The 26259-nt window shown below is 37.7% G+C and overlaps 1 protein-coding gene across 5 annotated transcripts in view; it reads right to left on the reverse strand.

The window, feature by feature from the left end:
* Positions 1 to 26259, reverse strand: part of PTBP3 (polypyrimidine tract binding protein 3) — a 102653-nt gene that overhangs the window by 65780 nt on the left and 10614 nt on the right. For 2 of the 5 annotated variants that reach the window (XM_081237174.1, XM_081237170.1), the window contains one exon: positions 2356 to 2440. In XM_081237174.1, coding sequence (XP_081093300.1) covers positions 2356 to 2389 — 34 coding nt within the window. In that variant the 5' untranslated portion in view covers positions 2390 to 2440. Of the gene's footprint in view, positions 1 to 313; positions 394 to 2355; positions 2441 to 26259 lie in introns of those variants that run through there. The other 3 variants (XM_081237172.1, XM_081237171.1, XM_081237173.1) reach the window with 2 other exon arrangements.

The following is a 26259-nucleotide window of genomic DNA, read 5'->3' on the forward strand; positions in this document are numbered from 1 at the left end:
TGAGCCTGCGCTCTGGAGCCCGTGAGCCACAACTACTGAGCCTGAGTACCACAACTGCTGAAGCCCACTTGCCTAGAGCCCGTACTCTGCAGCAGGAGAGGCCACCGCAATGAGAAGCCCGTGCACCGCAACTAAGAGCAGCCCCCGCTCACTGCAACAAGAGAAACCCACGCGCAGCAACGAAGACCCAATGCACCCAAAAATAAATTTAATAAATAAATAAATTTATATAAAAAAGAACAAACACATGGGTCCCACCCTAGACGTACTGTTAACTCTAGGAGTAAGGGCCGAAATTTTCTTAAAAGCCTACCAGATCAAGAGGATAATCAGGTTTAGGAACTTCAGATTTCTAGCATTTCCTTCATTCAGCAGTTCTCTTAAAGTGTGGTCCCTCATATGGCAGCATCATCATTACCTGCGAACTTGTGGAAATGCAAATTCTCAGGACCCACTCCAGATCTACTGAATTAGAAATTCTGAGGATGGACTCTGCAACTGTGCTTTAACAAGCCCTCCAGGTGATTCTGATGCCAGGTCAATTTTGAGAAAGCCGCTTTAATCTCCTGCTCTAAGTACCCTGGTTCACACTTCCACATGAACCAACCCCCTGCTGCTGTCCTGCCTACAAAATCCTTCCATTTAGTCTTCTAGAGCAATGTACCATGGCTGACCAATTCCCAAACATTCTTAATCTCTTCACTGGATTTTCTTTACATCTTTTGTCTTAAATGAACCTGGCTCACTTCTCTTATAGGGTCTTCACATAAAGGCTGTTCACTCTCCCAAACATCATGTAACTCAGGGTCTGGAAAGTGAGGTCTACTCATTCCCTAACTCCCTATAACACCAAAACATCTGGATAAAAATCTCACCTTTTCTGAGACTCTCCACTCTCATGGCTTCAGTTGTTAAGTGTATATGATATTGACTTCCAAATTTCTCTTATGATGTTGAGACCAGAACCCACTACCTATCTCACACTTCCATCTGGATGTCCCCAGAGGAACCTCAAATCAATATAAAAATCTGGGGACTTCCCTAGTGGTCCAGTGGTTAAGACTCTGTGCTTCCAATGCAGGGGGTGTGGGTTTGATCCCTGGTCGGGGAACTAAGATCCCACATGCCGTGTGGCCAAAAAAAACACAAAAGACAAAAAAAACTGAACCTGCCATATTGTCCAACCCTGTTCTTCCTGTACTTTCTAATATAAATGAAGGCACCACAATTCAGCTATCCAGTTATCTAAGTCTAAACCCATAAATCATCAATGGAATTCCTTATTCAAACATTCGATTAATCACCAATTACCATCAATTATTTCACCTTCTGTTAAGTTCTCTAATTTTCTCCATCACAACTACTACTGCTATAGTACAAATTCTCCTCCCTTACTAGGATTTCCTATACAGCAATAGCCTCCTAACTGCTCACTCTCTGTCAAGTATTACACTCCTCCAATTCATTTTACAGTCCTTAAATTTCAAGAACATTTATTTTTAAAGTCATGTGAACTTATAGTTTTAATACTTCTACTCTAAATCCATCATCATTCAACACAAGTTTTTTTTTTTTTTTTTTTTGTGGTACGCGGGCTTCTCACTGTTGTGGCCTCTCCCGTTGCGGGGCACAGGCTCCGGACGCGCAGGCTCAGCGGCCATGGCTCACGGGCCCAGGTGCTCCGCGGCATGTGGGATCTTCACGGACCGGGGCACGAACCCGTGTCTCCTGCATCGGCAGGCAGACTCTCAACCACTGCGCCACCAGGGAAGCCCCCTCAACACAAGTTTTTTTTTTTTTTTTTTGTGGTACGCGGGCTTCTCACTGCTGTGGCCTCTCCCGTTGCGGAGCACAGGCTCCGGATGCGCAGGCTCAGCGGCCATGGCGCACGGACCCAGCCGCTCCGCGGCATGTGGGATCTTCCCAAACCGGGGCACGAACCCGTGTCCCCTGCATCGGCAGGCGGACTCTCAACCACTGCGCCACCAGGGAAGCCCCAACACAAGTTTTTAAATCTAGCTTTTACTCAATAGTTCTAGATCACCAACTTACTGATAATTTTATCACAACTATATGATAATTTTACTTACCGTGATATATTTTATCACAACTATGTAACAAAGAATATCAGTCAAAAAAGTAATTATCTAATTAAATCCAAATTAATGCTTAAAATTTAAGTGCTGTAACTAGTAATTTGATCTACATGAACTTCATTGCCACAAATTTTAGATTTTGTTATAAATAATAGCACTCCATGTTTATAAGATGAGCAAAATAAGAACATTGTGAAAAAAATATTTTTGAAACCCAGAGAAAGAAAACATCTCAGATTTTGAAAAAATGAAAACTCACCATACACACCTGCAGAACGAGTGGAATTGTTCATGGTAAAAGGTCCGTTAACGCTGTCGGAAGAAAGAAGCTCATCAGAACCCCGCTGAAAAGCAAGAGCAATATTCTGTTAATAAAACAAGTCTTGGATAATGGTCCATATTTACTACTAAAAATATTAAAAGCTAATATTACTTAATCTGAATATCAAGGCACTTAAGGGGAAGTCCTCAAGAATCATAAAATCTGGGCTTCCCTGGTGGTGCAGTTGTTGAGAGTCCGCCTGCCGATGCAGGGGACACGGGTTCGTGCCCCAGACCGGGAAGATCCCACATGCTGCGGAGCGGCTGGGCCCGTGAGCCATGGCCACTAAGCCTGCGCGTCTGGAGACTGTGCTCCGCAACGGGAGAGTCCACAGCAGTGAGAGGCCCGCATACAGCCAAAAAAAAAAAAAAAGAATCATAAAATCTAAAGGTTGGAAGTGAACTTAATAGTAAACAAAAATTATTGAACATCCACATGATTGTTAGTTATAAAAAAGAGAACTGCCATCACATAATTGGGGGCATAATCCCACAACCCTTTTGAATGAAGCTCAATTCTCTGAGACGTTACATCTGAAGTGTCAAAACCATATTTAGGGGTTGAATCCTGACATTGTTTTTGTTGTATATCTTTAAGTATATTTAGTATATTTTAAATACATTTTGGTATATTAAGTATGTTGTTTTGTAGTATATATATATATTTTTATAAAGGACTGATGGCTTTTTATTTTTTATTTTTTTTGGCTGCTTTGGGCCTTCGCTGCTGCGCCTGGGCTTCCTCTAGTTGCGGTGTGGGGACTACTCTTCACTGCAGTGCACAGGCTTCTCACTGTGGTGGCTTCTCTTGTTGTGGTGCACGGGCTCCAGGCGCAGGCTTCAGTAGTTGTGGCTCATGGGCTCTAGAGGACAGGCTCAGTGGTTGTGATGCACGGGCTTAGCTGCTCTGCGGCATGTGGGATCTTCCCAGACTAGGGCTCGAACCCATGTCCCCTGCATTGGCAGGCGGATTCTTAACCACTGAATCACCAGGGAAGTCCTGTAGTATATTTTTAAGTATTTGTGTGCAAATAATTGTGTAGCACTCCCTGACTTTTTCATAGATGTGTATTTTTAAAAGTTGAACACAAAGATGCAATTTATTTCTATATTGGTCAAATCCTTTAAATAAGAGATTTTTTCATTCATTAATCCTTAAAATGATCTTCAATGTGTACTATTTCTTTCTTTCTTTTTTTTTTTTTTGTGGTACGCGGGCTTCTCACTGCTGTGGCCTTTCCCGTTGCAGAGCACAGGCTCCGGACGCACAGGCTCAGCGGCCATGGCTCACGGGCCCAGCCGCTCCACGGCATGTGGGATCTTCCCACACCGGGGCACGAACCTGTGTGCCCTGCATCGGCAGGCGGATTCTCAACCACTGCGCCACCAGGGAAGCCCTATTTCTTAAACAACTACTGTTTAAGTAATTTACACTTTTTTTCAGGTAAGAGTTTTGACCAATTCCAGAATTGAACTGTCAAAGCTGAAAGACAAGTCAGTCTAGCCTTTTCATTGTAAAACCATAAGGTCTTTTACCAAGACTAAAATGTTTATATCTAGGAAGTACAATAAACACCGTGTATAAATTTAAAAACAACCTATTTCAACTGGTAGTTTGTTCAGCCCTCGGTCAATTTTTTTTTTGGCGGTGCCACGCGGCTTGTAACATCTTAGTTCCCCAACCAGGGATCAAACCCCGGGCCCCTGCAGTGGAAGCATGGAGTCCTAACCACTGGACCACCAGAGAATTCCCAAGCTCCATCAACTTTTAAGAACAAATATTTCAGTCTACTAGATGATAAAACCTAATCCCCAAACTACCCTACAAAAGTTATAACATCAACAGTGCTCCGACAGATATAATGTTTAGGGGTAAGGACCACTTCTGCAGGGAACAACCTCAGCCTTTGCTGAAGAAAAGCAAACCACCAATGCGTTTGCATAATATAAATACAATTATTTAAACAATTCCTGTATTAAACATCCAGAAATTATTCCCTTTGGTCTTTCACCCGTAAGTTTATAGAGACAGTTTGGAATAAGAGAAAGGAACTAAGTGAGCACGTGAGATGAAATAAAATTGAAAATCTCAAATTCCAGGAAGACTTGGATTATGACCTCACTAAAAGCAAAGGTCTTCCTGAGAGTATGTGAAATACAGGTAATATGTGAAGATATTGGCAGACAAAGACAGACTTTGTATAGCTGCCTGCCAGTGGATATAGAAAGGTGAATTTTTGAAGTTTTAAATGTAGTAAAAATTTAAACATGCCCAACATGTTTTTATATATGAGGAATTTGATAAACTATGTGTTACTAATAGATACATTTTCGACACATGAGTGTAGTGTCAATATCAAATATCAATTTTCTACATGTAAATTGAATTAATTTGGTCTTAGAAACCACTTAGAAGGACTTCCCTGGTAGCACAGTGGTTAAGAATCCGCCTGCCAATGCAGGGGACATGGGTTCGATCCCTGGTCCGGGAAGATCCCACATGCCGTGGTGCAACTAAGCCTGTGCGCCACAACTACCGAAGCCCGTGTGCCTAGAGCCCATGCTCTGCAACAAGAGAAGCCACTGCACCACTACGAAGAGTAGCCCCCACTCACCACAACTAGAGAAAGCCTGCACGCAGCAACAAAGACCCAACGCAGCAAGGAAGGAAGAAGGAAGAAGGAAGGAAGAAAGGAAGGAAGGAAGGACGGATGAACTTTGAAATCACTTGAGCTCTTTTCTAGACTTGCAGGAGTATGTTAAAATGTCAACTAAATATTAATTCTAGGTGGACTGCAGATTGAAACGTAAAAGACAAAACAATAAAGACTCTAGGAGATAACAGAAAAAAGCACCTTCATAATCTTGTGGTAGGGAAAGATTTCTTAAACAAGAAACAATTATTTAAAATAACTGATAAACTACACAAAAATGAAGTTATAATTTTTATTTACAATATATACAAATATTGAATCATTATGTTGTAGATCTGAAACATAATGTTACTTATCAATTATATCTCAATTAAAAAAAAGAATTTTATTAACAAAAGACACCATTAGGAAATTAAAAAGGCAAGTCATAGAGTGGGAGAAAATACTGCTGTATATATAACCAACAAAGACTGTATACCCAGAACTTACTAAGAAAAAGAAGAAAGGCTGGCGGGGGCGGGGGTACCCCACTAGGAATTGATATGAAAAAAATCAAGGTAACAGAAAATGATAAGAGAGTTGAACAGGCACCTCATAAGTAAAGTGGTATACTTTATTACTGTTCCAAAGTATTCGTGTCCTTCTTTTCCTGTGAAAGAATCATTCATCCCCATCTATGGCCATGTGACTTGCAATGCGTCTGAGTGGAGGATACCTCCCTGACCCACTGACCTTGAGCACAGTTTTGTGCTATGCTTTGGCCTATGGAGTATGTATGGACATGACCTACATGACCTAAATCCAAGCAGAACTTTTGACAGAATTAGTTTCTGCCATTTTTCTTCCTTTTCCCCTCTGAAACAAGAGGAGCATATCCCAAATAGAAGCTGCTCTTTCAGCCTGATTCCCAGAATAAAAACATAACTGTATAGTCCCATAATAGCCACCAACTTTGTAAGTACACAAGAAATGTTTTTCTAAACCATATCTAAATGACTAATACCACACCCAATAAACGTATGAAAAGATGCTTAACCTCAATGGTCATCAGGGAATGCAAGTTGAAACCTCAATGAAATACAAACATATTAAAAGGGCTGGCAATATCAAGTTTTGATAAGAATGTGAAGTGAGAGAACTGTTACATGTTGCTAGTGGGAGTGTAAATTGGTACAATTGATTCAATATACTAAAGTTGAATATATAAATATCCTAGGATCTCTTTTATTCTATTCCTATGCATACACTCAAGAGATTGCCTGCTATGTGCACCTATACATATGAGAATGTTCTCAGCAGCATTATTTCTAGTAACCAAACTGGAAACAATCAAATGTCATCAACTATAGAATGAACAAATCTTTGTAAATTCATTCAATGATTTACAGTAAGGAGAATGAACTACTGCTCTACACAATAACATACAAAAATCTCACACTAAGAAACCCATCACAAAATAATACATACTACATTGTTGCATTTACATAGAGTTCAAAAAGTAGTCAAAACTAAATTATATATCTAAACTATGTATCTACTTGCAAAAGATGAAAATTGGACCCCTTTCTCACACCATATGCCAAAATTAACTCAAGAAGGGTGTATACGTAAATGTAAAACTATAACTATAAAACTCTTAAAAGGAAACATAAAAGTAAATCTTTGTGGCTTTGGGTTAGGAAATGGTTCCTTGGTAACAAAAGCACAAGTGACAACAGAAAAAAAATAGATTAATAAAAATAAATTAGACTTCATAAAAAATAAAAACTTTTGTACTTCAAAGGACACCATCAAGAAAATGAAAAGACAAGCCAGAAAATGGGAGAAAATATTTGCAAATCTATTATCTGACGAGGGACTGGTACCCAGAACGTAATCTCTTATAACTCAATAATAAAAAGACAAAATAATGCAATTTAGAAATCGGCAAAGGATCTGAACAGACATTTCTCCAAGAAAATATACATACAATAATCACATGAAAAGATGCACAACATCATGAGTCACTAAGGAAATGCAAATCAAAACCACAGAGATCACTTCAAATAAAAATTAAGACCATGACATCACCACATACTTATCAGAACAGTTAAAAAATAGTGACAATGCCAAATGCAGGTGAGGGATGTGGAAGAAACTGGATGTCTCATACACTGTTGAAACGAATGTAAAATGGTACAGCCACTCTGAAAAGTTTGGTGGTTTCTTAAAAAACTAAACATAAAGAGCAATCTCAAAAAGATCACATGCTCAACACAAAAACTCACATGTTCTATGATTTCATTTATATAACTCTCTCAAAATGACAAAATTATAAAGATGGAAAACCGACTAGTAGTTGCCAGGGGACAGAGAAGCTTGAGAGAGATAGTCAGTATGATTATAAAAGTACCATGAGGGAGATCTTTGCAGTGATGGATTAGTTCTGTGGTGAGAATTACATGAACCTACACATGCAATAAAATGAAACAAAACTATACACAGGCATTGTATCAATGTCAATGCCCTTGTTTTTTGTTGTTGCTTTCTTTAAATAATTTATTTTATTTATTATTATTTTTTAACATCTTTATTGGAGTATAATTGCTTTACAATGGTGTGTTAGTTTCTGCTCTATAACAAAGTGAATCAGCTATACATATATATATACATCCCCATCTCTTCCCTCTTTCGTCTCCCTCCCACCCTCCCTATCCCACCGTGTTGTTGTTGTTTTGGTTTTTTTTCCCCAGAAAGAGCATCTTTACTAAACAACAGGAAACAAAACGTGCCAGGAACCTGACCAAACACACAAAGCAGCAGGTGAGACTCCTCATAGGAAAGAATGACTCCCAATGGAACATAAATAGATCCCCTCGAAGTAAATATATTTCGCATGAGTGTGTACATCCATATGTAATATATAGAAAGAAATTTGGTTTCTACCACGAGAAGTTACTCAGCAATAATAAATCAACATCTCACCTGAGGCCGGGAAGTGAGGGCGCTGCAGCCACGTTATAAACCGAGGCGCACCTCATGCCCGCACACACCTCCCCTCTGTGCATAAAAAAGTGAGCCAGGGAAGGCAGGTGGCCGTGTGGCTGCGGAGCCCATCCTGCAGAGCCCACGAGCCGGCTGCAGCAGGGAGGCAAATGCCAGGCCGCGCCTGCCTGGAAGGCCGTGTCGGCTCTGGGGTGAACGGCAGCGCTCAGGACCCCAGCAAAAGCACGACAGCGTGCCTGGTTTCCAACTGCGAGCCTGCCTCTGGGGTCCACCCAAGGCCCTCCAGATCTGTGTAGTTTGGCCAGTGGGGCTTCTCCTCGGATCGAATGGCTTTTGCAAGGCGAGTAGAGTTTCTAGACCCACCAGGGCTCAGCCCACATATACACGTGCACACGCCCACACACACGTGCTTCAATGGAAGTCAGCAAGTTGCAAACAAGTATTCTATAGGGGCGTGCTCAAATAGTGCCTGCTTCCGAGTCAGTTTTGTCAACTGCATTCTGAGTTGTCCCCATGCCAAAGTGGATTTGTTCAAAAGATACGAGTTGCTGGAGGCTACAGAGACACAAGATGTGTTACACACTGGGGGGTGCAACTCTCTCAGGGCTTGGCACAGTGTTCAGTAACAAAACAAACAGAAGAAATGCACGGGAACCCAATGCCCTTATTTTGATAGTGTAAGTATGTAAGAGGTAACGATTAGGGGAAACTGTGAAAGGTACACAAGACCTCTCTGTAGTACCTTTACAGCTTGCTGTGAATCTCTGATTTTTTCAAAATAAAAAGTTAAGAACAAAACAAAACACAACTATGAAGAGATAACATCATTCTGAGCCAGAGGCTCCCTACTGACTTGAAAGACTTGTTGCCAGCCTAGAATAGTCATTACCATCATCACTGTGTTCAACCCTCAAGAGTGGATAAGAAAAGACTGGTCAAGCTGTCAATTACCACAGCTCATTCTCAGAGCTCATCCTTCACACTCTCCTTCTATACAATGGTGGTCCAGAAGGTGTCCCTTCAAAAACAAGCAACATTCAAAGAACAACCACAGGAGTTCCTTATGGGAATCTATACATAAGGAAAAGGAAGGAATCAGAAGATAACATACAACAGAAAAATGACACAACTTTATGTTATGAGTAAATGGTTCTTTGTAAAATGAAAAAAGTTTTTAGGAAAATATTATAGCCTCTCCTAAACAAAATACAAAGGGATACAACAGCCCAAGGGAGAGACAAATGAGAATTCTACCAGAGTTAAAAGACAGATCTGTGAAAAACAAGAATAAAGCAGTGTCACAAAAGTCAGATGTTTCAAAGAGAGGATAAGAGAACCAAAAGTGCAAAACATCTTTCCACCCTCCAAAGAAGTTACCTGCTGAGAGGAACCAATTCTTACTCTGTAATTTCATTATCAAAAAGCTAGAAAGAACAAATTTTCAGGAAAGCACTTTCTTGGAGTTACACGAGATTACTTAAAAGGCATCTAGAGAAGGTGTTAAACTGTTAACACAGGTCTGCCCCAGACAAGGCTTGCCAGCTAAGAATCCAAAAAAGTTGTGGTCTTCTTAATGCACACATGCCATTTCAGTTTCAATATGAGGAGAGAAATGAGTTACTCATGGTTCTTTCTGTTTCTATCTCATTCAATAAACTCTGTTACCTAATTTCCTAACAAATAAATCTCCAATCAACTATTAAAGTGAAATTATTCCTTGTTGCTTATTGAATCAAGTCTAAATGTATTGTGATGGTGATTAAAAGCTCCTTCTAATCTGGACCTCCTACTCACAATAACACTCCTGTCTTCTAATTTTCCCCAAATACATCATCTTTATTTCTGCTACTTTTTATGCTATTCTCCTGCCTCAAACACTATCTCTTCACAACGTATCCAGTCCTACCTATTGGTCAGAGATAATTAATACCACATCTGGAAAATTTTTCATCCCCAAAGTGAAGAGATTGACCTGAATTTTGATTGTCTTTCAACATTAAAATGTGCAAGATCCTAGGTTTTAGTACACTTCACGTAATATATTCTTCCTATGTATATAACTATCAATATCACACATTTTGTCAAATAGGTACAGTTTTTTCCCAGCTACTTTGAGGTCTATTATTGTGTCTTATACTTTATTATATTCCCCCATGCCTTATAGCATAGTGTCAGGTACAATATAATGGTTTTCTGCCTTGGCTATAGACTAAAATCACATATCCAAGTTTAAAATAAATACTATATACCAGGTCCTATCCCAGAGATTCTTAACCAGTAGCTCTAGGCTGAGGTTTGAGCACCTGTATTTCCAAAGCGCTAACGTGTAGCCAACTGAGAACTACTATAAACAGATACTGTAATGAACACAGAAGCATAATAGTATAGCAGTTTAAAATGTAGTCTTCTGGAGCAGACCAGATCTAGGTTTGAAAATGCTACACAAACTTACCTTTATATGATACTACATATTAGTTAACCTCTCTAAGGCTCAGGTTGTTCACCTGCAAAATGAGGGTCATAATGGTACCCATACTCATAGGTTGCTCCGAGGATTAATATTTCTAATATACACAGCTCTCATTAAACAGTGGCAAATAAATACTAATGATTCATTACTCAATCCTCTTCAAAAGCTATATATGCCAATAGTTATATGTATGCAATGTAATTAGTACTGAACAGCAATCTCCTAAATGTGAAAGATATTCTTTCAATAAAGGAAACTTTCTAAAGTTTTAGAAAGAAACAAACTTTTTGATACTAACAAAAAGGAAATTTCCGTCAGATGAATTGATAAAAGACTGGATTTTAATAAAATCAAAATGTACAGGATTGCAAAGGAGATTTAATAAAGTCCCATTTATGATTAACCTTTGAGAGTGAGAAAGAATAAAGCATGTGGGCATTAGAACTTTTCCTGCAGAACACTGATGATATTTGTTTATAGAGAAAAAGGAGGTCAAATTTTTCTCTATAACCATCCTCATTTAAGCATCTTTGCATACTTATCCAATTATCTCAGGAAAAGATCTGTAGATGTTAATTAGCTAGATCATTTTTCATTTTGATAGTTCTGTTTTATCTTTTTTTTTTTGCGGTACGCGGGCGTCTCACTGTTGTGGCCTCTCCCGTTGCGGAGCACAGGCTCCGGACGCGCAGGTCCAGAGGCCATGGTTCACGGGCCTAGCCGCTCTGCGGCATGTGGGATCTTCCCGGACAGGGGCACGAACCCGTGTCCCCTGCATCGGCAGGCGGACTCTCAACCACTGCGCCACCAGGGAAGCCCCCTGTTTTATCTTACTATGCACTGTACAAAGTTATAATATGAATCTATGTTCCTCTCTGTAATCCTTTTAACTGATAAGCTTTTGTCACCTTGTTACAGTCTCTATCATAATTATTTTTAATGGATTCTTAAAATTCTATAATTGCATACTAACTATTCCCCTATTACTAAATATTAGCATCACTTGTAATTTATTGATACCATAAGTTATGCTGTATTTATTTAGAATATAGCATTTTCCATATTTTATATTCTATCCATAGAATAAATATTAAGAAGTAAAAGAAACAATTTTTTTCTTTTTGAGTGAAGGTAAAAAATGGTAAAACTGCAAGAAATTTCAAATTTCTGCTTAACAGTATATATAGTAACTTCAAGTTCCTACTACACTACAAGTGACTACTAAGAAGCATTTTTACTTCTATAGAGGTCTTTCAAATATTGTTAGAGTTGGCACATGACTCTAACTCTGGACATTTTAATACTACTCAGAGATTGGCTCACAGTCTGTAAAGAATTTAACCCTGTTCAAAGAGAGGTCTGGCTTTTGCCCCCTCCTTCTGGGAGGTAATCTCTAAACCCCTGTAAGGTCATGCCTGAGAAAGTGTCTTTTTTTTTTTAACTCGAGGGGCTTTGGGTCACCAGACAGTCTTAGAGTCAGGACATGCCTGGAGGGGCTGGAGGAGACTTAACTAAGATCAGCCTCAAGAGCAATCAAGTATGCTTACATAAAGGAGCCCCTCAATAAAAATGTAATCACCAAAGCACGGTAAGCATCCCGGTTTGACTCCATGAGTACTGTCACACACTGATGCTGGGAAAGTAATGTGTCCTGACACCACAGGGAGAAGACAAAGGAAGCTCTGTGTTTGATACTTCCCCAGACTTCTGCCCTATGTGTTCCTTCCCTTGGCTAATTCAAATCTCTATCCTGTCCCTGTAATAACCAGTAATGAAGAGTACAAAAGCTTTCAGTGAGTTCTGTAAGTTCTTCTAGCAAATTATGGGACCAGAGGGTGGTTTTGGAAACCCCCAGGACTTACAATTTCTGTCAGAATTGAGGGGAGTCTTTTGTGGACTGTGTTCCCTAACTTCACAGTTGGCCTAATTCCTCTCATGGAAAAATGATGAATCAGTAGAGCACATATAATAAAACTATTCATTTAACAGATTTTTCTAAACCTTTATTCTTCACCTCTAAATCACCATTTGGATTTCTAACTGTAAAAGAAAAATTTAGTCTAAAAATGTGATCAAATAGTCAAACATAGAAAAACTGGAAAAACTAACTTAAATTTATATGGCATACTAAGTAAATTTATGCAACATCTTAATTGTCACATTCAATGTTTCTACACAAAATATAAACTATTATAATAAGGAGATGGTTAACATTACAGAGTCTTCAAAATAAAATCATTCAAGTTTGATAATTCTACTAGATCTTTCAATAGTAACAGGAAGAGCTTTCAAAAAGAATATGTGTAAAATAATGCATGAATAAAGCAAACCCTATAGTATCCAGTGAAGTGCTGGAATGCCTATTTTTATTTTTATTGTCTTATTACTCAATAAGAAAAATTAAAATATTTGATCCAAAAGTTTCATATCTGGAAACTGTTTCATGTCAGAGATGGGATTTACCACTTAACATACAGAATAAACAACACATATTTCAAATAATTATGATACTTTAAAAAACTGGTAACTTTTTGACCCTAATAATTTCAGGATATGATAAACAAAAGACAGAGAAAAAAGAGCTTACGTTTGAAAATGCAGTCATAAAAAAAAAATTCTGATAATCAAAATTTACTGGCTAAGCTTTTTCCCCCAAGGATTCATTTTCAGATTACAGAAAATAAAGGTTTTTAAATATCATAAAGCTCAAATCCCAAGAGTCATATTACTTTGTAAGCTTTGTAAAAAGTGAGAAAAACACAATCAGTTCTGTTACTTTAAAGATTCCTTCTTTAAAAAAAAAACTTTTCTTTCCTAGACATAAATTCTTTCTCCTGAAAACACATCACTGCCTATAATTACAGACTACTTGCTTAATAGTTATATCCCAAGTGTCTGAAAAGTAATTTTCCATGATAGTCAAGGAAAAGCAATGCAGACCTAGGTAAAAATGAGTATCAGTCTAGTAAAGGAGGAAAACTTTTGCCTTCTTCCCTTTTAGGTTCTTTGGCTGGTCTAATAATTAAGCTGACATGAGACAGAATAACAGGAGAAAAACAAAATTTAATTTCATATATACAGGAGCTCATAAAGATATGAGACTCCAAGAAGTGACAAAAGCATGTAGTTTTTATACCTTTTAGACAAAGAAACAATTATTTGGGAAGATTTGACAAAACAAAGAGTCTGGGGCTTGGGGTAGCAAATTAATAAAGAAGTAACAAAGTTTGTTTAGTCACCGTTCTCTGCCTTGAATTTCCTATCTCTGGTGATAAGGATGCCCTCTACTCTCCTAGTAAAAGGAGGATACTTTCACATGAGGGATTTATTTCCTGTTTTCAGGGGGAACAAGGAGGGTCAGTGTCACTCTCAAAAGGTCTGATGGCTATGATAAGAGATTATAGTTTGAGATAGATGGAAGATAAGAAGAATGAAGACAAAAAAAATGATGGAAAGCTTATTTGGATGAGTGACTATAGATGATCAACATAAGGAAATTGTTAAAAAGTGAAAGAAAAAAGACTCTGTACCACAGGTAAACAAATTAACATTAAACAAAAAGGCTTTAACAAATCAAATCATGAAGACATCATGGGGTGGGGGTGGGGCATGAACAATACTGGATCAACCGTCTCCTTAGAAACACACAGTAAATTTACATAAGTGCAACAGTTGTTCTGGGGACTTGTTAGCTCTCTGGCTAAGTCAATACACCAGTCAGCTTCACTGCCTCAAGTATCAATTACTGAAGCTCTCTCCTGCTAAAGAATAATTAAATACACTGGGCCAACAAAGCAAAAGAGTACTGTCATTAAGCAGCACAAATAAAGTGTTTTATTATCAAATTTGATGGGAAGTGGTTTTATTTAGCATTAAAGTGAGATTATTAATATAATAAAAAGCAATCCACACAACTGAGAAACAGCCAGTAAAATAACATGTAAGGAAGATTCTGAAAATAAACCATTAACTCATGGTTAAACTTCAGACCATACCTAAAACTCAAGAATAAGACATCATTTGTTTTAGTCTATAAAGATATTATGACCATAAAAAAGGAGCTATCAAAAAAAACTTCACAATTTTCCAGATCTTTTTTTTAAAAATAGAAGAATCTTAAATACTGAAATTAATATTCAAGTCCTACCTTAAAGCTAAGGTAGCCCCCTCTGTAAAATTTCTAGCAAAAGGTCCAGTGACCCTTTGTAAACATTTCACAGAGCAGAAAACTCATGTTGATCCTGCTGTTACTATGTTTTTCCATAAACAGAAAAACATATTATTATGTACAGTCTCACCATCCTATATACACTTGCTGATGACTCACCTTTATATCCCCCTCTACAGGACCTAATAATGAAATGGAATCTGTGTTCAAAACATTTTTGCTTAAAAAAGAGTAATAATGGGACTTCCCTGGTGGCACAGTGGTAAAGAATCCGCCTGCCAATGCAGGGGACACGGGTTCAATCCCTGGTCCGGGAAGATCCCACACGCCGCGGAGCAACCAAGCCCATGCGCCACAACTACTGAGCCTGCGCTCTAGAGCCCACAAGCCATAGCTACTGAGCCCACGTGCCACAACTACTGAAGCCCGCACACCTAGAGCCCGTGCTCAGAAACAAGAGAAGCCACCGCAATGAGAAGCTCACGCACCGCAACGAAGAGTAGCCCCTGCTCGCCGCAACTAGAGAAAGCCCACACACAGCAATGAAGACCCAACGCAGCCATAAATAAATAAATAAATAAAAGAGTGATAATTATAAAGACAAGGGAATAAACTGAATATTCAGTAAGGGTTTCAGAGTAATTGTGAGGCAGTACGTGATAACTCCACTTTTTTTTTTTTTTTTTGCGGTATGCGGGCCTCTCACTGTTGTGGCCTCTCCCGTGGCGGAGCACAGGCTCCAGACGTGCAGGCTCAGCGGCCATGGCTCAGGGGCCCAGCCGCTCTGCGGCATGTGGGATCTTCCTGGACCAGGGCACGAACCCGTGTCCCCTGCATTGGCAGGCGGATCAGGCACTGCGCCACCAGGGAAGCCCCCAAGTTTTTTTTTTTTTTAACATTTAGGTTTTTGTTAACATTCACCTATTCACAGCTCTTATTGCTCTAAACACACCCAAACCCCAAAGCCTCACATATGACTTGGAGATCATATTCCCACAAACTCTGTGGCCCCATCAACACTCTCATCTACTAAATGAGTGTGATTATCTCTAAACATATTTCTTAAAGAACAGTTACCCTAAAAAAAGAATAGTTACCAAATTGTTTGTGACATTTTCCTTTCCAAAGCTGCCACTGTTGAGATTTTAAGACCATGAGAATAAACAAGGTGGTAAAGATGGAGTAAATTCTTCAAATATACAGCTGTGACAATGTTCACAATCCCATTTATGACACAGTTTCAATAAATTGGTTTTTACTGTCTTCATTTTATATGGACTTCATAGCAGTAAATAGTAACACTTTTTTTAATGACTAGCAAAATTATTCCTCCAAAAGCCTTCTAATTCATGACATCCAATCAAAATGCCATTCATCTGAATATTTATTTAGTTCCTACTATATAGGCATAGATCATACATATTGACTTCAATATGTAAAAGTGTTTTAGCGATAATATTCATTCACTCAACAGATCCAACAAATAATTACTGAGCACCAAACTATATGCCAGGGTCTTTAAGCACTTGGGAAAATCCCAGTGAACAGACAAAAATTCCTGCCCTTATCATGTGGAGTTTACAATCTTGCAGATGGAAACACGTAACAATCAGATTAAGAAAATTGTGTAGTATGTTTTAAAGTCATAATGCTTTTTAAAAAGCAGGATAAGGAGCAACGAGGGGTAAAGAGGAGAAATGAGATTTTTAAATAGAGTGGTCAAGGAAAGATTTAAGAGCAAGTGACATTTAAGTGTAGTCTTAAGGAGGTAAGGAGTAAGCTATATAGGTATCTGAGGGAAGAATGTTGTAGGTCAAGGAAACTGAGATAAAATGCCTTGCATGTTCTAGAAAACAGTGAGGAGGCCAACTGTGACTGAAAGAGTGTGAGCAAGGAGAGAAGAAAACTAAAGAGACAAGGAGGGTATGTCATAGCATTTGGTGCTTTGAAAGCCATTCTAAAAAATGTTACTGAGTGAAACGAGGGACAAAGAGTTGTGAACAGAGGAGTGACATGATCTGATTTACTTTTTAAAAATTTATTTTATTTATTTATTTTTGGCTGGGTTGGGTCTTCATTGCTGCGCGCAGGTTTTCTCAAGTTGTAGAGAGCAGGGGCTACTCTTCGTTGCGGTGCGCAGGCTTCTCATTGCTGTGGCTTCTCTTGTTGCAGAGCCACAGGCCTTAGGCGTGCAGGCTTCAGTAGTTGCAGCATGCGGGCTCAGTAGTTGTGGCTCAAGGGCTCTAGAGCACAGGCTCAGTAGTTGTGGCGCACGGGCTTAGTTGCTCCGCGGCATATGGGATCTTCCCCGACCAGGGCTCGAACCCGGGCCCCCTGCATTTGGCAGGCAGATTCTTAACCACTGTGCCACCAGAGAAGCCCTGATTTACTTTTTAACCAATCACTCTGGCTGCGGTGTTGAGAATAGTTTGCAATGAAGCAGAGGAAGATGCAGAGACTCCAGTAGGAAGCTATGGTGATAATCCAGATGAGGGGCAAAGGGAGTGTTACTGGGGAGAGTGGTTGAATTATGAATACACTTAGAAAGATTTGCTAATAATTAGACATGGAGTGAGAGAAAAAGAAGTCAAAGGTGTCCTGGATATCCCAAATAGGCCTAAATATAAAATATTCTGTCCTATAGTCAGTGAACAGATACTTTAAAGATTTTACTATACGTATTCTCCAATTCTCACAACTCTGTAAAGTAGGTATTATTATCCCTCAAAGAATCAGAGGTTATATTATTCGACATAGGTCAGAGAGGGTAGGTGGTACAATTAAAATCTAGGCCTGGTTTATTTTTCACCTGACATACCTGTTGCTCTCCAGTCTAATAAACAAATTTCCTCTCAATATCTTATGCCAATCCTTTGATTCATTTATTCCACATCTAGACATTATTTTATGTTAGAACTGTACGTGAAGATATGTACATGTAATCATCCTTTACAAGAACAAAATAAACAAATACAAAGATAGCTAATACTGACTGCTTAATATGTGCCAGTACTGTTCTATGTGCTTTATCAAACATATTTCGTGTAATCTAAGAAGGCTTCAAGTGTAAGACCCCATAATTTTATCTAATATCCAGAAAGAAAAAGTGCTGTCAACCAAATTGTAGTACATTATCAACACTAAGATGCACCCTGATGTCAGAAATGTTAATATGAGAAAAAAAGGGGTGGGGGGCTTAGAATCAGTGAACTATCAAATCGTCATAAAATGCTAAGCATTGAGCAATATTATGGTGATCAGTGTTGGTTCAAAATATTACATCTCATACCTCATTCATTAAAAATACTAATTCTATCCTTTTCCTTTCCACATTTTAAGTTCTAAACCTCTTTCAACTCTCTATTTTCCCCTCAAGGTTGTAACTAATGGAATATTAGTGCTTAACTTTGAAACCACAGGCACTATTAAACTGCTTGTGAAAAAAATCTCTGTAAGGCAAGGATAAAACATCCTCTTCCAATACAGCTGCAGAAAAAGACACAATTCTGGTCATAAAACTGCTTATAAATAAATGTTATTTCTAACAAAGGTGTCCTGTGATCACCTGAATTCTGGAAAGTATATAGCTATGTCCCATAAAAATTACAAGGTCTGGGTTTTGGCTAGTTGTCATACTTAATAACTTACTGCCCTAGAGTAATATTATATTGACACCATTTTCTGAAATACATATAAACTTACAAATTTTTAAATTAAGCCTATCACTGAAACTTCCCTCTTCTCACACATTCATAAACAAATCCTAACAATTTTTTAGATTCTCATAACAAAGAGTTAGAAAGCCTATTAACATTTTGTGAATGAGAAAAATAAGGCGTAAATGAGTTAAGTAGGTTATATAAATTACACTACAAATAAAGAGTTGGGGTCAGTATTCAAACCCAGGCAGGCCGATTTCAGAGTCCATGCTTTTAACTGCTATACTAAACTACTAAAATATTAAACCACGGGCTTCCCTGGTGGTGCAGTGGTTGAGAGTCTGCCTGCCGATGCAGGGGACATGGGTTCGTGCCCCAGTCCGGGAAGATCCCACATGCCGCGGAGCGGCTGGGCCCGTGAGCCATGGCCACTGAGCCTGCGTGTCCGGAGCCTGTGCTCTGCAGCGGCAGAGGCCACAATGGTGGGAGGCCCACGTACCACAAAAAAAAAAAAAAAAAAAAAAAAAAAAAAAATATATATATATATATATATATATATATATTAAACCACCACTATGTTCATATTGAGATTAGTTACATGAGTTACAACAGATCCATGCAATGAAATAGTAGACAGTTACTAAAATGATAAAGGACCAGACTTATCAACCTGATACAAACTCACAAGATATTGTTCATTTTTTAAGCCATATAAATTAGTTATAATGTGTATTGTTTCCATTTTTGTAAAGCGAATTACTAATAAATATGCACATATACTGTGAACATATGAAAAGGTCTAAAAGCAAACTCACCTAAATTTTAGCAGGAATTATTATTTCTAGCTTTTACTAGCTTTTACCTTCTCCTTTACTTGTCACGTTTAAACATTAATTAATCAAAGGGAATGGGCTATTTTTATTTTGAAAAAAAAAAAAGAACTTAAAAAATTTTGCCAACATTTGTTTTAAGCTCCATACCTGGGTCTTTCAATTAAATATATTTCATGGGAATTTTTGGTCAATTCTACGGGACATATTTATCATTGCAAAAATGTTTAAAATTTTTTTTAATTTAAAATTCTTTCTTGCACCATTTACCGATCTGAAGGCACCTCTGAATTTTATAATAGCCACACTGTATGAACGAACATAGGCTAGTTTTCATGTTACTTTAGTTGAGAAAGAGCAGAGTGAATGGCTATGAGTCTCAATGGATGGAATTCCAACGCATCACAAAAACAGGGTTGTGGGACTTCCCTGGTGGCGCAGTGGTTAAGAATCCACCTTCCAATGCATGGGACACGGGTTCGAGCCCTGGTCTGAGAAGATCCCACATGCTGCAAAGCAACTAAGCCTGTGCGCCACAACTACTGAGCCTGCGCTCTAGAGCCCACGAACCACACCTACCGAGCCTGCATGCCGCAGCTACTGAAGCCCACGCGCCTAGAGCCCGTGCTCCACAATGAGAAGCCACTGCAATGAGAAGCCCGGGCACTGCAATGAAGAGTAGCCCCCTCTCACCGCAACTAGAGAAAGCCCGTGCGCAGCAACAAAGACCCAACCCAGCCTAAAATTAATTAATTAATTAATTAAAAACAAAACAAAACAGGGTTGTACTCCAATCTCCCCTTCACCTTAGTGAAACTACAAGTATATTTCACTCCTTTAGCAGACTGTAAGCTATGCTTCCATCTCTAACACAATGGTATACTATTTTTATCCCAGAACAAACCAACGTCCAAAAATAATGGAGCTTATTAACCAAATACTATCTGGAATATTAGTTTTCCTAAAACCAATAGACACCAAGGGGTAAAAAACAGAGCATGGGCTTTGGAAACAAACCTTTGTTTGAATCCAGCCCGTCACTAGGGTATTAGGTTTTACCTAGGGTATCATGTTACAGTAACACCACAGGTTTTTTTCTTCTGTAAAATTAGTCTAATATTATAATAGATATGCAAAGTTTCCTTTTAAAATGACTTCTTATATACTGATACCCAGCAGGGTAGGGATAAAATGCATTTTTTTAATCTGGGAGAGGGAGGCAAAAGCAGTACTGGTGAACAGAATGTTGATGTTCTGCCTACTTATCCTATCAATAATAAAGAGAGATCTTGAAATCTATGACTAGTTATAGATGTGGCTATTTCTTCTTTCACCTAAAACTGCTATACAACTCCTCAGGACTCACAGGAGTCCTCTCTTGAATGAAGATTTCCTATGTCTTAGAGAAAAAAAGTGCAGAACAGTGCACAGAAATATGCTGTCTTTTATATTAGAAGAGGAAGAAAAATATGTACAGTTGCCTATATTTGCATTAAAAAGGTACTAGAAGGGTAAAGAAAAAACTAATAAAATTGTTATCTTTGGGGAAAAGACAAGAAGGGGGACAACAATGTGAATGAGAGATCTCCCTATACACACAGTTGAATTTATTTTTTGGTGAATTACTTTTGTTCTTTTAACTTTTATTCATGAATTTAATTTTTACTTTTATCAAATACGTGTACTATAACAATTTTTACAAAATAGTCTATATGATAAAAGCAAATCTCTCCACCCAAACAGAATCTTTAAACAGTTCTTATTCTAATGGTTGCCACCACAACATTAGATAATATGCTTATACCACTACTTTTAAGTTATCAACTTTAAAAATAAACTGGCTGACCTCTAATACGAAAACTTAGTTTATCTCTTATAATTCCTTTTTCTGTTCTCTCAATGTTTGAAATATATGCTCTTAATTTTAATTCTTGTGTAAGTATCTTTGAACTTTAAATACTACACTTGTATCTTTACTGCTTGTTTTGTCAATTTGACATTACCTCTTGATTCTCCATTTTGAAAGAAGGCTTTTGGGGCTAGTAATCTGTTCCCTCCCTCCCTCCCTGTGCCAACTTCATTTTTACTTTTTTATTGGTATGCTTGTTACATTCTGCCCTCCAACAATAGCATTCTGGGCTTTGTCCATTCCTGTCCTGTCCAAAGGTTGACTCAAAGTTGAAAATCAATAAACAGCATTTACACTTTTATAACTATATAAATATTGTTCAAGGAAACATAATCCTGGAACACTTCACCTTTTACTCTATGAATCTAATGTCACAACCTTAGAACCACTTGAAAAAGACTATTCTTAGAATCAAGATCAAATGGATTCTTTATCATACTCTACCATTTCTTAACATTATGCTACATTCTAATTTGGTTCATAATCAGACATTTTTATTTATTTATTCATTCATTCATTTTTGCTTTCCGTGACATTTTTAAACTGTCTTTGTTCTCCTCACACTATTATCCTTTACTATATCATCATATTTTCCCCAAACTCTTCATGGCACCACTCATTCTATGTAGTCCTCATTTTTCTTCCTAAGATCTCCCTCCTAAAATCCCCTTTTCTCCTGCTTCAATCTAGAATGACTGCTTTCTAGGACTTCTGAACAGTTATTAACTAAAGTCTTCTTTTCACTTTTCATCTGGGTTGACTCAACTTTTTCCTGAACTGTCTTCCTTGTCCTTAGTTCTCATTATTATTTTGCTGGAGTACAACCTTAACAACTACCTAAATGATGGTAAACACCAAGGTAAACCTTCTGGCTCCATGCATGTCTGAAAATTCTATCCTCATAATTAATCATTTGACAGCGAAGAATTCTGGGTTAAAAATTATTTTTTCCTAAGAAAATTAGGAAAAGATTCACCATTTTCATCTAGCATATAGTAGGGCTGGTAAGATGCCAGTCTGACATTCATTTCTTTGAAGTTGACTTGTTTTCTGCCCCCACCTCCCCGGAAGCTTTTTGAATCATCTCTTCATCGGTGGAACTCTAAAATTTCACAATAACATATCTAGGTGATAGTCCTTTGTACTCACCATACTAGGTAATAAATAGGTGGGTCTGAAGCCTGAAACTAGAATGAGTTGGTCTGAAGCCTGAAGCTACCACTGTCCTTCGTACTTCCTGTACTAAGTAATAAATAGGTTGGTCTGAAGCCTGAAGCTAACATGAATTGTTAACTCCCATCTCCAAAATCAACCATGGAGAAGCTGTAGAAGCTGAAGGGATATGTGGATTTCAGGAACCAAAATAATGTGAGAAAAATCTTGATGAAATGTAAGGAAAAAAGATAAATCAACTGTTGAATTGAAATTTTAATACATTTCTCTTAGCAAATAATAGACCAAACATAAAAAATATGACCAGAAAAAAAAATACAATTAATAACTTGAACTAATAGATACACTGAATGCAGAACCAGACATTCAGCTAAGAATAAACATTTATAAAAACAGACATTGGGGCTTCCCTGGTGGCGCAGTGGTTGGGAGTCCGCCTGCCGGTGCAGGGGACACGGGTTCGTGCCCTGGTCCGGGGTGATCCCACATGCCGCGGGGCAGCTCGGCCCGTGGGCCATGGCCGCTGGGCCTGCGCATCTGGAGCCTGTGCTCCGCAGCGGGAGAGGCTGCGGCAGTGAGAGGCCCGCCTATCACAAAAAAAAAAAAACAAAAAAAACCAGACATTGTATCAGGTTGGCAAACTTTATATGTAAACGGCCAAAGAGTAAGGGATTTTAAACTTTGTGGGCCATACAGTCTCTGTCATAACTCACAAAAGCAGTCAGAGACAATGTGAAAATGAATGAGCATGGCTGTGTTCCAATAAAACTTTAATTATAGACACTGAGATTTGAATCTCATCTATTTTTCACCTGTTACAAAGTATTAATCGTTGGATTTCTGTCAAGCATTTAGAAGTATAAAGACCATTTTAGATTGCAGGATGTATAAAAACAGATGGCAGTGAGCCCTATTTAGCCCTTGGGCATAGTTTGCCAACTCTCATATTAGTTCATAAAAGTCTCAATATGTTCCAAAGGAATATACTGAACATACTATGTTCTCTGCAATAAAATTAGAAACAAAATTAAAAAGAGTGGCTAATGTTTGGGAACTAAACTTTTAAAGCCACTAAATAATTCTGGAGTTAAAAAGGAAACTTTTTCAAAAAGATACATGCACCCCAATGTTCCTAGCAACACTATTTACAAGAGCCAAGACATGAAAGCAACCTAAATGTCCATCAACAGATGAATGGATAAAAAAGTTGTGATATATATACATAGGAATATTACTCAACCATAAAAAAGAATAAAATAATGCCATTTGCAGTAACATGGATGGACCTAGGGATTATCATACTAAAATGAAGTCAGAAAAAGACAAATATCATATGATATCACTTATATGTGGAATCTAAAAAATGATATAAATGAACTTATTTAAGAAACAGAAACAGACTCACAGACATAGAAAACAAACTTATGGTTACCAAAGGGGAGAGAGGAGGGAGGGATAAATTAGGAATTTGGGATTGGCAGATACAAATTACTATATATAAAACAGATAAACAAAAGGCCCTACTGTAGAGCACAGGGAACTATATTCAGTATCTGTAATAAACTATAATGGAAAAGAATCTGAAAAAGAGAATATATATACATATATATAAAAAACATATATATGTAACTGAATCACTTTGCTGTATACCAGAAACTAACAAAACACTGTAACTCAACTATACTTCAAAAATAAATAAATAAAGGAAAATTTTAAAGAACTATAAGGAAAATATAAAAATACTTAGATATAATAAGAATGAAAACACAAATCCAAAACTTGTGGGATCCAGCTTTAGTACTTTAAGATAAATTTATAGTTGTAAATACATTTATTAGAAAACAGAAGATTTTAAAATATGTGAGTTAATTATTAACTCAAAAGAGAAAAAAAATAGAGCAAAAGAGCAAATCCAAATCCTAAAATTACTGTGAGAGGAATAAAAAACTTGAATTGACCATAAGAATTAAAGACAGTGAAGTAATAGACAAAGACATCCCTATCCCCTACTACCAACCCCAGTCCAGATGACTTTGCAGGTGAGATCAACTAAACTTTGAAGAAAAAAGTTGTTCCACAAAACAGCAAAAGAATGAAAAGTTAATCCGTTCATTTTTAGCAGCTAGTGAATGAAATCTTGATTACAAAAATAAAATTAGAAAATCACCTCTTTGCAACTATCATTATAATAACGAATTAAGGCAAGAACCATCACATAGATGCTAAAACTAGCATGTTAAAATTTGAGAATTAAAATAATATTAGCATAGCCTTAAAGTACCACTCCACAAAATACTTACTAGTTGCAAAGAGAAAAACAGTAAATTTACAGCAGAAAACCTGGCAAATACAACTTTAACCAAGTGATCAAAGTTAACATTACAAGTTATAGGACAAATCAACATCCTCTGCCTTCTGATAAAATACACTGAGAATATAACATGACTTCTGTGGTATTCCTGCAAAAATACATAACCTAAATCTATTTATAAGAAACAGATAAACTCAAAGTAAGGGATATCCTACACAATAACATGCCTATATTCTTTTAAAATGTCAGTATCATGAATCAAAAAGACTGAGGGAACATTTTAGATTAACTTCCAGATTTTGATAATTATGCTACAGTAATGTAAAATGTCTTTATTTTTAGGCAATACACTCTAAAGTATTTAGGGGTGAAAAAATAAAGTAAAATAAAGTATCAATGAAGTTTCAAGGAAATCTCCATGACAAACTATTAATTACAAAGGGAAAATTAGTAACTTAATATAGTGGAGAAGCTGGGCTGACAATCATGCTAACCAAATAATGATTCAGAAAGTGAAAAAAAGAATATAGAGAGATATATGTATATCTACAGAAAGTAACATACACATATGTATAAAGAAAAAGAGAGAAACACTATAAATGAATAATAAAACAAATGGGGCAAATGTGAATTACCTGGGTAATGGTTATATAAGTTTTTACACTATTCTACAACCTTTCTGTAACTTTGTATTAAAGTTTTAAAAAACTAAGATATCAATGAAATTCACCACATTAGTATACTATGAAAAAAGAAAACCTTTAAAAGGGAATAATCTGGGCCTCCCTGGTGGCGCAGTGGTTGAGAGTCCGCCTGCCGATGCAGGGGATACGGGTTCGTGCCCCGGTCTGGGAGGATCCCATATGCCGCGGAGCGGCTGGGCCTGTGAGCCATGGCCGCTGGGCCTGCGCGTCCGGAGCCTGTGCTCCGCAACGGGAGAGGCCACAGCAGTGAGAGGCCCACATACCGCAAAAAGAAAAAAAAAAAAAAAAAAAAAAAGGGAATAATCAAAGTATGTATAAATTATGGTAAGCTATTAGAGAGAATGTGGTAATATAAAAACGTCATATGCACAGTGATTTACAACCAAAAAAGTATTTGCATTTACATGATCTTACTTGGACATTAATAAGCTATTTTACTATTCATTTTTCAGTATTTATTCACTACTTTGAGTTAGGTAGTTGTATTAGTTATGAATGGATGCATAACAAATTACCCCCAAATCTAGCAACTTATAAAAACAAGTATTTTTAAACTCAATTTCTGAGAGTCAGGAACCTGGGCATGGCTTAGTTAGGTCCTCTGGCCCAGAGTCTCACAGACTGCAATCATCTCAAGGCTCAGTAGAGGAAATGGAGGTCCCACTTCCAAGCTCACTCAAGTGGTTGCTGGCAGGATTCATTCTGTAAATGGGCCTCTCCATAAGGTAGCTCACTTTTATCAGAGTAAACAAAGAGAAAGCAAGAGAAGCCAGTCCTTTGAAATCTAATCCTTCAAGTAGATTTAAGCCTACCATCTTGCTATTTGTTATCTCTTTGGCTCATCCATCCTTTAACCTATCTTAAACACAGACAGATTAAAAGAAAAGGAAAAGGAGCAGGAAAAAGATATACCCCACAAATACTAATCATAAGAAAATTGGAATGACTAGAATGACTACATTACTATCACACAAAGTAG

This window comes from Mesoplodon bidens, assembly GCF_964165515.1.
Source record: "Mesoplodon bidens genome assembly, chromosome: 6".
Lineage (NCBI taxonomy): Eukaryota > Metazoa > Chordata > Mammalia > Artiodactyla > Ziphiidae > Mesoplodon > Mesoplodon bidens.